Below are 14,238 nucleotides of genomic sequence, written 5' to 3'. Positions count from 1 at the left end.
TCCAAGGTGTTCGGGGACATCCTGGACTTCGCCTACACCTCGCGCATCGTGGTGCGGCTGGAGAGCTTCCCCGAGCTCATGACAGCAGCCAAGTTCCTGCTCATGCGCTCGGTCATCGACATCTGCCAGGAGGTCATCAAGCAGTCCAACGTGCAGATCCTCGTGCCCCCCACGCGCCCCGACATCATGCTCTTCCGCCCTGGCGCCGCCGACCTGGGCTTCCCGCTCGACATGACCAACGGCGCTGGCCTGGCACCCAACGGCAACGGCATCGCTGGCATGCCCGAGGACGAGGCCACCCGCGCCGCCCTCAGTGCCGCGCAGTCCTCCTTGCCCGTGCTGCAGGGCGTGGACCGCCTACCCATGGTGGCAGGGCCCATCTCGCCCCCGCTGCTGGCCTCGCCCTTCCAGAACGTGGGCACCAGCGCCCCCCCTCTGGGCACCAAGAGGGGCCGGGGGCGGCCCCGCAAGGCCAACCTCTTGGACTCCATGATGTTTGGCACTCCAGGAGGCCTACGCGAGGCGGGCATCCTGCCCTGCGGCCTGTGCGGGAAGGTGTTCACCGATGCCAACCGCCTCCGGCAGCATGAGGCTCAGCATGGGGTGACCAGCCTGCAGCTGGGTTACATAGACATCCCGCCACCCAGGCTGGGCGAGAACGGGGTGCCTGGTCAGGATGACCCCGACGCCCCCCGAAAGAGGAGCAGGACGAGGAAACAGGTGGCCTGTGAGATCTGTGGCAAGATCTTTCGGGACGTGTACCATCTGAACCGGCACAAGCTGTCGCACTCCGGCGAGAAGCCCTACTCATGCCCGGTGTGTGGGTTGCGGTTCAAGCGCAAGGACAGGATGTCCTACCACGTGCGGTCCCACGATGGCTCCGTGGGGAAGCCATACATCTGCCAGAGCTGTGGGAAGGGCTTTTCCAGGTAAGGGGATGCTGGTGGGGGTTGGACATCAGAGACAGAGAAGACCTAGGCAGCTCCTATTAAAATAGCGAATGGTATATAGCAGATAGGAAATCATGTCCTGTAATAGTCAAACTGGGGGAGGGGCATCCAAGGAAATTTATGGGGGGCAGGTTGAAGATGACCAAAGAAGTACAGTTTTTATTCAGCTCATAAGTAGCTTGTGGAACTCCTTGCCACTGGACATTGTGGAGAGCAATAGTGTAACTGGGTTCAAAAAGGAGGCAGACATTAAGTTTGGCTGGCTGGTATTTGATTAAACAAACTTATGGAGGACAGACCTATTTGGGAGCTTTTGAAAACTAGGGGCTCAGGACAATCTTGAACTCGGCCCTTTGTGACTGACAAGTTACAGCAGGGAAGGGAATGGATCACTCTTCAGGTCCGGTTTGTTTTAGTTTTCCTCTAAAGCAGGCATGATTCTTCAGGTCCGGTTTGTTTTAGTTTTCCTCTGAAGCAGGGATGAGTGGCTACTCATAGAAAGGACTGGACCTTTTAATCGGACCCAGTAGGACAGTTCTTACGTGTCTAGCCTGCGCTATGGGAACCAGGGTCCAGTCATCTCTGGTTCATTGTCCGTGCTAGTTTTTTAAATGCCCCAAGTGATCGCTGCACTTAGAAGATTGCTGTAGTCTCTTGCATGCATTGAGCAGGCACAGAACTGGGAGTCGAATGGGCCCTGGACGACATTCCTGGCTTTTGTCACAGACTCTTGTGACCTTGGGCCAAGTCAGTTAGAGTCTCTGCCTCAGATGAACTTCTGTGAAATGGGTTTTGAGATAATTCTTTCCTTTGCCTAGTTGTCTTGAGACTTAATTACTGTTTGTGAAGTGATTCAAAGCCCTCAAAGGAAAGGTGCTGATGAAGTGTAAAATATTACTATATATCAAGATATTTTTATTTCTTCTTGATGTCCAGTTTACCTTCTTTTTCTTAACTTGCACTCATTTCTCTTCATGTATGTCTATATCGCCCAAATGTGAATGAAGAGGTGAACTTTTAAAGCCTGCAGCATCACCTATTCTTTTAATACACAGTTTTGGTGTTTACATCCTCCTGGAGGGGAATTCTGTTTCTACTCTGCATTTTGCCTATAAGATGTGTCTGTGTAATGTTGCTGATATTTGGCATTGCCTTTCACCTATGAGAGTGCAGTTCACATAACAAGTGCAGTTATTTGATTCTGGTTTAATACAGCTTGTGTATATTTTGTAGTTTGAGTTCGGGCTCAGCTTGAGCCTTGAGCTCCTCTGAAGTTCAATGCTCAGTCTGTGGAAGGGGTACTTGGGAGAGAGAGGCCACCTACCTCAGGTAGGCAGCTATAGTATCCCCAGCTAATGGAGCTAAACTCTTTCATTCCCTCTTATTAGAGGGAAGGCACTGAGATGATAATTGGTAAACAGTGAATAGCCACTTAGAGGAAGGTACCTCAGAGATACAAGCTTAAAGAATTTGCCCCTGCTGACTCTGCTTTGGTAATGAAGACTGGGATTTCTTGCTATGAAAACAAACATCCTGCAATTTTTCAAGTTCGTTGTTGGTTTTCTTTTACACAAGACCTGTATAAACTAGTGAATTCAGGAATTTTCTAGGAGAATAAAGTTGCTTACAAACCAGCAGCACAGACTCCAAATCTAATCGGTACACCTGAGTTAAAATTACTTTCCTCTGCAATTCTTATCTCAAAGTTCTCCTGTCATTTTTTGTATTATTTTCCAGTAGTAAAAAACTAGAAAATAGAGAAACTCTTCTTGCTTTTCTTGCTTGAGAAACTTTTGATCTTTTGTCATTGCAAAAGTAAATTAATGAAACAAACTGGATGGAAGTAGCATCTACATTGCTGTCATAAATTCTGAGGTCTGCCTGTATGTACTAGGAATATAAACCCCTAACCAGTCTTTCCAGTTAAACAGCCCCAGCCCACCTGCCCTAGCATCAGGTTTTACAGCTTAACCGTGGAGCTAACTCTGCTATTTTTCTGTCTCCAGAGAGTGAATTCCATCCAGCTTTCACTGATTGGCTGAGCCTAGAAAGTTGGGGGAGGAGAGGTGGAGAATTTGTTTCCAAGCAGCTTTGGCCTCATACAATGAAAAGCTTTCTTTCCACTAGGAGAAACTCCCACCAAGAAAATCTGCAGCTATTCAATCCTCCCTCCTTTCCAAACAAGCTTACTTTTTCAGTAATAATTTGCTCTTCCATAGCACCTTTCAGCCAGGACCTTCAAAGACCTTTACAAACATTAATAAAGCCTTCCAACACAGTTATGAGTTAGGAACGTTAGGAGGGGGAATTTCTTTGCCCCAGTATTTTTTTATACCAGGGCGATTAATGAATTCTTAAATCTGCATCTGGAACCTAAAGTAAAGTGGAGTGACTTTTAAATGAGGAGATGTTTAGAAATCAGTGTGGACTGATTGTCACCAGCCTAACTGAGCAACCAGGTTTGAAACTTTTGGCTTAAATCTGATCCCTCTGTCCACTAAGCATTTTTAGTCCAGGAAAATGCCTACCTTGCAGGGGGCTGGGAGGGGTTCATTATCAGAGTAAAGCTCTGTCTTGCTGATCTGTGCCTCAGAGTAAAAAACAAAAAAACAAAATTGGCAGCTGAACTGGATCCCAGACACCAGAGGGAACCTTTCTTGGTTTGGATGCAATAGTAGTTTCTGGTTTTTTAATGTTTGTCTTAAAGTGTGTGTGTGTGTATATATTTTTAAGGCCAGACCACTTGAATGGGCACATCAAACAGGTGCACACGTCGGAGAGACCTCACAAGTGTCAGGTAGGAGCTAGAGAGGGGTAAAGGAGGGTTTATGTCTTTTTTTAATGAATGTACATATGTGCAAAGAATTATGAAGCATTGATAGAAATGCCATGCATTGTGAATTACAATCAATGTTGGTAACTAATTATGTTCAAACTGACAGGTGCCTTATATGCTCCTCCCCACCTTGCTGTCTTTTTTTCCCTCTCACCCCCACTTCCCTGATGTCATCTTCTGTTCTAGTCTTCCTGCCTTTCCTCCTGCTCCTCCACCAGATGTTCTTTCCTGCTGCTCTATCCCGATGCCCAACCTGGATCTCTTTACCCTGCTGCTTTGTCTGTGGCCTCCCTGCCAGTGTCACAAATGATGCCCTTTTTTTCTTCTCTAGTGCAGTGAGCACCCGCAGGAAATTCAGAATCTGACTTGATTTGAAATTACTTCAAATAAACTCTTTATCATTTACCATGAAGCTCTTTATCACATAGCCTACAGAACATTGCACTGAGCAAAATTGGAAGCTTTTTTTTTTTTTTTTTCCATCAAGGGTATGGGTAACATCAGCACAGTAGTCAATGTAATGCAATGTCATAGCAACTTGTAGAGCTGTTGACAATTAAAGAACAAGTCTTCCATCTAGGGTTGGTAACATACCAAGATTGACTAGCAATCCATATGTGAGGGACTCTTAAGAGGGGGTCTGGAAGTACTAGTTAAAGGTAGGATTACAAAATGACTTCCATTATGACCCCTATTTTCACATGTTGTATGGTGAACTTTTGAAACATTTGTTTCTTGGACCAAAACTATCCATGCTTGGTCTCTGAAGGAAGATTTTTTCCCCCCCAAAGTTGGTGCAGAAATCCTTTGGGGTTTTCCCTGAGGTCAGTGAAGGTAGAATTTTTGTTTAAATTTTTTTTTTTGCATTCTAAAATTTCTAACCATACTTTGAACCTAATCCGTCCTGCCTGACTGCTGCCTCTTATCCTGCATTTTTCCTGTCTCCTGCCACATCCCCATTCTAGTTCCTCTAAATTGCGGGAGATCTGGGAATGCTTTTGCAGTATAAAGTAATCCAATGAGACTATATTCAAAAATGTAAAACACTTAAAGGCTCCAACCTAACCTCAGTGGGAGTTGTAGGAGCCTGGCACCTCTAAAAATCAGGCCATGGGGCCTTCAAGCTGATCAAGCAGCTTAAACCTATCTAAAGCCTTAGATAGGTTTAAGTGTCTTAAAATGAACTAAATCTGTAGATTAGTTTAAATCAGAAAAAAAAATATCCAAAAACACATGCTGGGGAAATAACAAGGGGTCCAGTTGGTTATGGTGACAGTTGGGGGGAGGGGGGGGGGGTAAGTGGTTTTTTTTTAATGCTCGTCCGGTTGGTGAGGGGGACGGTGGGGGGGGGGGGGGGGGGTTAAGTGGTTTTTTTTTTAATGCTCACTTGCGTATATATTAATGCACAGTTCATAAAATGAGTACCTAGCTTCCAGCACTATCAAAAAAACTTGCTGGCCTTTGACCAGTTTGTGTCAAGCCTGCAGAAAGTGTGCAGTTCTTGAATAATATTGGTAAGCACTAACTGTTCTTTGCCAGTGGGTACCTGTTAATTAGAAAATCAGAAAATTCTTTTGACTTAAGAATGTAAATAGCTATATCTGTGCAAGTCAAAGGCTGCACTGAACACTTATATGTTCCAGAAATACAAAAGCCAGAGCTGAACACACAACCTTAACTCTTCCCACTTACCTATGTTTTCTTGTAACTCAGTTTCTTAGAAAAATCTCCTCTGTGTAGCAATTCGGAAAATGTGTCTTGGTATTATATATGCAAAACAGTGTATTCTTAATTAGGCCATAGCTCTTGGGTTATAAGTATGGAGGTAGAGTAAAGGTTGTAAGTTCAAACTTGGCATGTACTTGACTTTTGACTACTTGATTATACAAAATTACTGTCTCATGAATATTTAACATAAATAAGATTAGAAAATTTGTTAAAGAACTGCTGTGCATCTTTGCAAAAAACTGCTTAGCAGAACCCTGTCAGAATTCAAAAAAATCCTTGCATATGCAGAAATCTGTTTCTTTGTAAGAATGTGTGCAATACAAACCACTGAAGGACCACTTTCACTTTTGGAAAGTTGTTTCAAATCTTAGAAGCTGATGTATATATATTAACATGGCTTTCACTCTGATTATTTGCTGACCAATAATTTTCCATCCTGTACAATTCTCTTTCTTAGTTACTAAGTGTGGCTACCGAGGAGGAAAATAACTTAATGTTGGTATGTTATTTCCCCACTTATCCCCATTCTTCCATTGATTTCACTGGGAAATTTCCCTCTCCTTAGGGGCAATTAGAACATCGTTGCAAATCTCTGTGGTATGAATATAACATGTATTCTCAAACCATGTTAATTGCAGAATAGAACAATTGTTTTGTTAAAGGGAGAAATGTTTTCTAATGTCCAGTATCCTAAAAGGCACTCTTCAAAACCATGCTGTGCAGAAATTGTAGTGGAAACTGCCACTTACCCAAGTCCCTACATGTACCTACACAAACCAGTAGGGATCTTGGACTGTCAACCTTGGTGTGCATTCTGGCCATCAACACAAGACAGAAGCTGGAGATATAATTTCATGGGAGCCAAATCAAAGCTCTGTGAGGAGGCAGTAGTTATTCTGAATGTCTTTCACGGCAGTTTGTTTGGAGTAACCCTACCCTTACCTCACAAAGCAAGTTTGACTGGCTATGCCGACTTTTTGAAAGACTTGTCTTAGGGTCCAGCATCTGTTGTCTGTTGCTAGGCAAGAATCTAATTCCAGCTTTTGCCTTCCTCTTAAAACAGACTCCAGATGGGGAAGGAAAGCCTCTACAGAGCCAGTGCATCTCAGAAATCAAATCCAAGAAGTTGCTTTTGTGTCCAGACCAGGCAACAAATAAAACTTTGGCTACTTTTGCCCCAGCACTACTGTACTGGTGACATCTCAGATTTAATTTTGTATCTGACAGTTGAGTGCTTGACGCAGGAAAAGGGGTCAGTCAGTTGCTGGCCATCATGAGAAAGGTCAGGTTTCTTCCTCAGTCACTTAAAATGGGGTTGGGAGAGTTTTGGCTGCTGTCTTGGTGCTTTGTAAGGAGTGGCCAAGATCAGGCTGTGGAGTGGGAGGAAGGATACTTTGAAGGGGACGGGACATCAAAGTGGTTCATTAGGTCTTGGGGACAAGGCATACCTCATCTGACAGACCCAGGTGACATCTTGCAGTAAAAAAAAGAACACTAAATAACAGTTGCATTTAAAACCAATTTATGCTTACTTGAAAAATACAGATAAAATTTCTTGACTTTAATCTAAAATTGGCATTCCAAATCCAGGGCTCTTCCCATTGATTTCGATGCAAAATGAGTTTCTTCCTGTCCTAATTTCTCTTACTTCCTGCCTATTAGCAGGAAAATGGCAGCCACCATGGAATAAGCTCAGAGACATCCACAGCCATAGAAAAGTTGAACCTTCAAGAGGTATTTCTGAAACAATGTTATTTTGAACTCTTTATTTGTATCTCTCTATATACTACTTTTGGCCTCTCTATCTACCTGTGCAGTGTTTTCATAGCCAAGCACTGGAGTTTTTTCTTGATTATTAATAATTAATAATAAATATTTAGCATTTATTTAGCATTTTACATCTTTAAAACCTTTACAAGCATTAACTAATTAGATATTAACCTGAAGAGGTTTTCTCCAGCCTATTCCTGTCTCCCATGTATGGTTCAGCTAAACTGGTTCTTGCTTTATCAACTGGACCTCAAACTTTCCTCTCCCCACCTCCTCCCTTCCTCCCATATTTTTTTAAGACTCTTTTTTTGCAGGTCTGTTCAATACATAGTTTATCCAGGAATGGACTACACAAAACTCACCAGCAAGAATGATAAACCAAACATAAGATGTTGAACTTCCCTGAGCTTCTCGCTCAATCTGTTCAGTGTAGGATAGACAACAGGTTTACTTCTTACATCTAAGGATTTGTGTAGTTTATCTCTACTTTATAGAACTGATGTCCAAATATTCCCAGAGCATTTATACACAAGAGTACTATGGCTTAATACTGAATTATCAGTAATAGAGACTTTGGTTATCATGCTCCACCCAGTAACACACCTTTATTTTACATCCAGCAGGATGACTTGTTATCAAGGTTGGAATCCTGATGTCAGTGCTCATTTGTTTTAATAGTATTGTTTAAAAAAAAAGCTGCATCTGTTTTGCTCAGCGCTATGTCCTGAGAGTTCACATAAGGAAAAATGTTTTTCATAATAAATTGCTGTTTATGATTTCATCACTTGTGATTTACATCTCTTACCATGATTTATGTGTCTTAAATTCCATGTTTCATAGCATTCCATGTTGTATCTGTTTTTAAACTACCCGAAGGCCTGATTCTGTTTGGTGTAGGGTCCTCTCAACCTCCTTTGCAACCAAGTCAGTGGGAGGTGATGATGGTTAGCACCTGCCAGAATTGAGCCCTTAAGGCCTGATCCAAAGCCTGTTGCAATTAGAAGATAATGTTCAATTGGCTTAAATAGTCTTTGGATTAATGAACTAACTCATAAAAATCTATATGTGACCTCTACTGCATTACAAGTCTCATTTATTTTAAGCAACTGTGTTGTAATTGCAGTATGATAGGTTTTATCATCCTAGCAAATCTACTTTACTAAAGAGTAATGCACTATTTCTTGAAAAAGGTAAAAAAAACAAACAAAAAAAACCCCAACCCCAAACCTCCAATTATAAACTATGCAAACATAATCTCCTAGGATGTTGTGGTCTAGATTATATATGGTACTATATTGCCTAATATGCCATGGTATAAAACAAACAGTATGCAACTTTGAATTTTATCTTTGGACTGGTTGTTTTAACGTTTGTGACTTTTTTCCTCTGCTGCTTGTAATCAGTGTATTCAAGTTGCAATTTTAATAATTTCATATTGATGATTTTATTGTTTCATTTACATGCTAATAACAATCAGCTTTGCAAAGTTGTTGGATGCCTACTAGTTTAGGCACATAATCTACATGCCCACCCTTTTCTATGATTATAAAGTGGAAAAAAACCTCACTCATCTATTAGATTATTTTCTTGGGGTAAATAGGCAAGTACAGTTTTGCAAGGCTGATGTATACTGCTAATCAATGTTAGTTTTATTCCAAATCCAAGTTTTATTTCATGGCAGTAACTGGATTATATCATCACCCAAGCTAAATTGTAAGTGTATACCAGGGGTGTCAAACTTGCAGCCTTCAGAGCCCTGTTATGTGGCCCATGGGGCTGGTAGAGGGGCTGTGAATCTGGGAGCAGGGCCAAAGTCCATACAAAGAGCCCAGTTGGGGATGTGTGTTGATAGTGAGCAAAGACTATGTTAACCCCCAGAATTGCTGCCACCATTGCTCACCACACAACTGTCATGTCTGGATTCAGTTTGCAAGGAAACCCATGGTCTGGCCTTGTGGGGGCAAGGCACGTTTGACACCGCTAGTATAAAACAATGCACTGCGTAGATAGCAGCTTGGCTTTCCTATAATGCCCTCTGTGGTCCTGTCAGTCCAGCCATATATTCTGTTTTCTGATGCATTTCTTACGTCTCACAAGGGGCCAAAGGGGAAACAATGAATTCTGGAGACAGACCAATCAGATCACAAAGTAAAATGCAGACGGGGGAGAAACCGTTTGGCATGGGCCTTGTTGAAGTGACAGTATTTTCACCACAAAATGACTGAATTTGGTGGGCTGTGGTAGAATATCTTGTAATGGGAATAGACTTTTTCAAGCAGGACAATGGCAAGTTTATTTCCACTACCAAATTTGACTCATTATTTTAGGAATGCAAATCTTGATTAGGAGCTCTGAGGCATTACAGATCTGTGTTTTGGTTTGAATGTTTCCAGCTCTATGTCAAAGCCTCTTTCTTCCTATTGAGGTCTAATCCTGGTGCCTCTTTTTGAGCAGTACTATGGCATTCTGTGCAGCATGTGGGTGACCTGGATTTTTGTTTTCTGTGGGAGGATTAGCTTGTGTACTGTGTGATTTGTGTGCATATACAGGCTCTGATATTCTTACTTTGCTGTAGAGTAGATGAAGCAATATCAATATTTTTCTCACAGTTGGTGACTTGCACTGTTTTCTTTCTATCTGCAGACCTGTAATGCTTCTTTTGCCACCCGTGACAGACTGCGCTCACACCTAGCATGTCATGAAGACAAAGTTCCATGCCAGGTGTGTGGGAAGTACTTGCGGGCAGCATACATGGCAGATCATTTGAAGAAACACAGCGAAGGACCAAGCAACTTCTGCACTATCTGCAACCGAGGTAATCAGTGAGCGCTCTTTATTTCAGAGGGATGAGGCAAGGTGGAGGACAGCACTAAGATACATAATGCTGCTTCACAGAAGGAGTTTACACCACTTCCGTGTTGTCTTTTCTCTTTGAACGATAAGATTGAAACTGATGGAGGTATTGTCCTGGTCTTTGCATATGGGTTGTTGCTTAAATATTCTTCCTGTGATGGAGTTCTGTTTTCAGTGCAGAGCTGAGTATTTTAGGATAGGCCTTCAAGCAATTTCTTGCCAAACTCTACTCATACAGGCAAATCCCCCTTGTCAGGACAGTGTTCACCATGTACCTGCTTACCTGCACAGGGCAGGATTAGTGCCCAGGGGAAGGCATGAAAAAAGATTTGTTGAAAATGCACACAAAACTTAACTGACTCCTTGTAAGTAGAAAGTCTGAATTCATTGTAGTAGTAGATCCCATTTGCTCTTCCCACTCACCCCAAATGATTACTTTGTGATGGCTTTGTTTTCAAAGCAAGCTTTGTGAGAAGAAAAATGCTAGAAATGGACTTTTTTCAATTTTTATACAGTAACCTTCCTCATTACATTTGCAATTCCCACAAATTGAGGAGGGAGCCATAGATCTGTGCCTTTTGTGATGTGAAGACAGGTTGTGGACAAAGAAAAAGCTTCAGAAAGCAGAGATCTAAAGAGCAAATGGATCTATGACCAGACTCACTAATATCATGAGACTCTTCAGATGTTGGAAATGCTACTGCAGAAGAGTAGAGTAGATTGTAAGGCAGACCTAGCATGGACCAAGTGAATAGAGCAGTGGAGCATGTCTGCTTTCTCCTTTTGGCATAAGTATGACATCTGATTTCCAGGAGGATGAAAAGATGTTTCCTCAAATGATTCCCCCTATTAGCCCATCTCTAAGAGCTAATAGCTACATTAGCGTTTAGGAAAGCAATTTGAGGGGAGAAAAGAGAACAAAAGGATTCCCAGAAGAGAGGTTGGAAAGCCCCTACGTTCTGATGAATGGGGACTCATGATACACAGGGAACTATGCAAACCGGTAATGTAGCACAAACATGGAATCTTGTGGGCTCTAGAGACCTTTTATTTTGTGTGTCTAAACATACGGTGATAAATTGTCTGCCTGGAACCCTGACTAAAGCATAACTGATCTGTAAAGCGTACCTATTAATAACAGGCAAGAATTATTAAAGATGAGGGACATCAATGAGGAGTGGATTAAACTTGGTATTTGGTGAAGTAAAATGTGTTGAATGGGTGGTTTTCATGTGTGGGATCACTTCAGGTGTTGGAGAAGAGGGGATGTTTCCAAATTGTAGTTTTTCCAGGACATCTAGTTTAATGCAGCAGGCATTCCCTCTTCTGATTGAGAAGAGCTGGCATCTAGTGGGGGAATATAGCAGTCATGTAGGTGTTAGTCTGAGGATACTGAGCAGGACAGGATTGTTGGGTGATCAGAGGTGAAAATGAGAGGGAGGGAGATGTTTGATAATGATGGAACTGTTGTTAGCCGTGGAATTATCTGTGGAATCCTTTGAAGTGAGTGAGACTTTGTTTGGAAACATCAGATAGGTAGGACAGGGTGGCTTCTTGGACAGAAACTGGTTCAGAGAGGCATGAGTATTGTAGGTAACATCCTACTTTTTCATCAGATACTTCGTCAGTTTCTACCAGATAGATAGGAAGTTCTTGGGATTTTGAGCAACCATGGGGTTAAATGTAAAGTAAGCATTGGTCCCATTCAAGGGCCTGAATTCTGAGAAAGTTTTCCTTTAGCTTAATCTTACACTTTGTACCATAATGAGTCAGAAGTCTGAGCTATATATATAGTCTGAGCTATATATTGTGTATCTTCAGGTAACCACGATGGATTGCTCATTAAAAATTCATTCAGGTTAAAACGAAGGAATATTCTCAGGATTTGCAGGCCTGCAATTCACCATAGCTGCCCCTGGATGTCACTGCTGCTCCTCAAAAATTCAGCTAAGAAAAGAAGGGCTGGCCATCAAAAAACGAAACAATTAAAAAGGGCTGCGTACAAGACAGGGTGGGTCTAAGTAGTTATTGTACATCTAAATTTCCATCAAGGGGTGAGTGTATATGTATATATAAAGTTAGAGGAATCTGATAGGCAGCCAAGATGGCAGACAGCTTTTAATAGTGTTATGCTGCTGCTTTCTTCAGATGGCAGTTTTTGTACATTTTGTCAGTGAGGAGTTGTAGACTATTGCTTTGAGCTTAACTTTCCATCGGCACTAATATAAGGAAGATTCGCTGCTAAAATTGAGAGTTGAGCTTATTAATATCCATATGCAGACTGAACTTGCTGGGAAATTTGGCATTATGTGCTAAGAATTGTGGTTAAGGATGAGCAGGCTAAGACGTTTGAAAGCTGTATTTCAAAATGTATGACAGCGGGCACTATGGACTGTTTTAATTAGAAGCTCTAGAAATGTAGAACACTGAGAAATCAAATGTGCTGGAAAAAATTTTTTAAAAAATCCCTTGTTTGTTTTGGGGAAGGGTGTCCTCAGAACTTTGTGATCATTGTGAGAATAGTTTGATTACAATTTCTTCACTGCGTTGCATTTTGGGGAATTTAAATAATGCTGGACCTGATAGTCACAGAGCAAGAAACAAAGGTTTTATAATATGCATGTGAATAAGATTAAATATTTAAACTCAGTTTGCTTTGGGAGACTATAGGAAGAAAGTTCAGGGGTGGTTGAAGCAGCTCTTGGTATCTGAATATGTATTGCTGATAAAATTAAGTGTGTGCCAATAAAGCTTTTCTTGGCCAATACTGATAGCCGTTTATTAACCAGCCATATTGGTTAATACCAATCCGATAAACGATATTTAGTAATAAATAATGCAACGCATTTTAAAATACTGACATAAAAACCTTTGTTTGTTTGTTTGTTTTACATTTCATACACACAGAGTCGTTCCTTGGGAGGGAGGGGGGCGTATCGGGGTGACCACCCCGGGCCCTGCACTTTGGGGGGGCCTCACAAGCCAGGCAGAGAGGCCACAGCCCCTCCCATGTGTGAGGTTGTTCCCGGTCCCCTGCCCTGCGTGCTGAGAATTTCTTTAAGCGTGTTCTGGCTGGGAATTCCAACTGCCACCCCTCCACCCGCATCCAGCGTGCCGCGATGTTCATTTACCCACGTAAGCGTGCCATGGGACAGGAAAGGTTGGGAAATGCTGCCCCAGCCCATGCCCTGCCTTTGCAGGGGTGCCATGGGCCCCGCACCCCACTAGGGACGGCTCTGCGCACGCGCGCGCGCACAAACACACACACACACACACACACACACACACACACACACACTTTTTACATTTCTGTTTCTATAAACATTTAGTAGCAAAATAAAAACAAAGTCATACTAACTTTAAAACTTTAACTTTTAAAATGGTAGTTTGCAGTATATACTTACATAATGATTCATTTGACAGTAAAGTCATTATAAAACTCAACATTCAATTTGTTTTACAAAAATCACCCAAAGAAAGTTGGAAAAAATGGCATAATCATAACAATTTTGGTTTCAAAATATACCCACAAGAAATGCAGGTCAAGATGTCAAAATTACAAGCAAAAAGTGGTGACGTACAGGTTATAGTAGTAGAAGCCATTGTAAGTAATTTATTATTATTATTATTATTATTATTATTATTACAGTATTGGTAGAGTTAAAAAAAAAAAAGACATTCCTACTTTCCTCATTGCTTAATCATAACTCTGACATGGTGAGTGGAAGGTTTTTCTTGACAAAAGCAAAATTTCTTCGCACATCAGTTGGTTCCTCTTATCTACAATGTGCGGCTGCACTGAACAGCCGTTTGCTCTCCTCACTGCTGCCGAGGGTAGAGAGAAATTTCTGTGCAGCTTCAGCCAAAATGGGAAATTGGACTTTGTTACTCTCCCAGTATTTCAGTTTTTCTGCACTGCTTGGAAGCGTGGGCTCACTCAGATAGCTTTTTCTGAAGTATTACACTGCTGTTTACCTTATCAGTTTCTACCCCACGTGTACTTTCCTCCAATATCTCATCACACATTGAGCACAAGGAGCTCGGTTTTGTAGTGCTGTCATCTGCTTCCTTTGATTTCTTTGTACCGGGTTGTCTGTTCTG

The 14,238-nt window shown here is 41.9% G+C and overlaps 1 protein-coding gene across 1 annotated transcript in view; it reads left to right on the top strand.

The window, feature by feature from the left end:
- PATZ1 (POZ/BTB and AT hook containing zinc finger 1) overlaps nucleotides 1-14,238 on the top strand; it is a 35,212-nt gene that overhangs the window by 9,344 nt on the left and 11,630 nt on the right. Inside the window, exons 2-6 of the mRNA XM_006019916.3 lie at nucleotides 7-929; nucleotides 3,684-3,747; nucleotides 5,972-6,013; nucleotides 7,177-7,248; nucleotides 9,928-10,099. Coding sequence (XP_006019978.1) covers nucleotides 7-929; nucleotides 3,684-3,747; nucleotides 5,972-6,013; nucleotides 7,177-7,248; nucleotides 9,928-10,099 — 1,273 coding nt within the window. The remainder of the gene's footprint in view (nucleotides 1-6; nucleotides 930-3,683; nucleotides 3,748-5,971; nucleotides 6,014-7,176; nucleotides 7,249-9,927; nucleotides 10,100-14,238) is intronic.

Source organism: Alligator sinensis, unplaced genomic scaffold (assembly GCF_000455745.1).
Source record: "Alligator sinensis unplaced genomic scaffold, ASM45574v1 scaffold505_1, whole genome shotgun sequence".
NCBI classification, from domain to species: Eukaryota; Metazoa; Chordata; order Crocodylia; family Alligatoridae; genus Alligator; species Alligator sinensis.
Note: the sequence above shows the minus strand (reverse complement) of the source record. Positions and strands in the feature narration are given on the sequence as shown.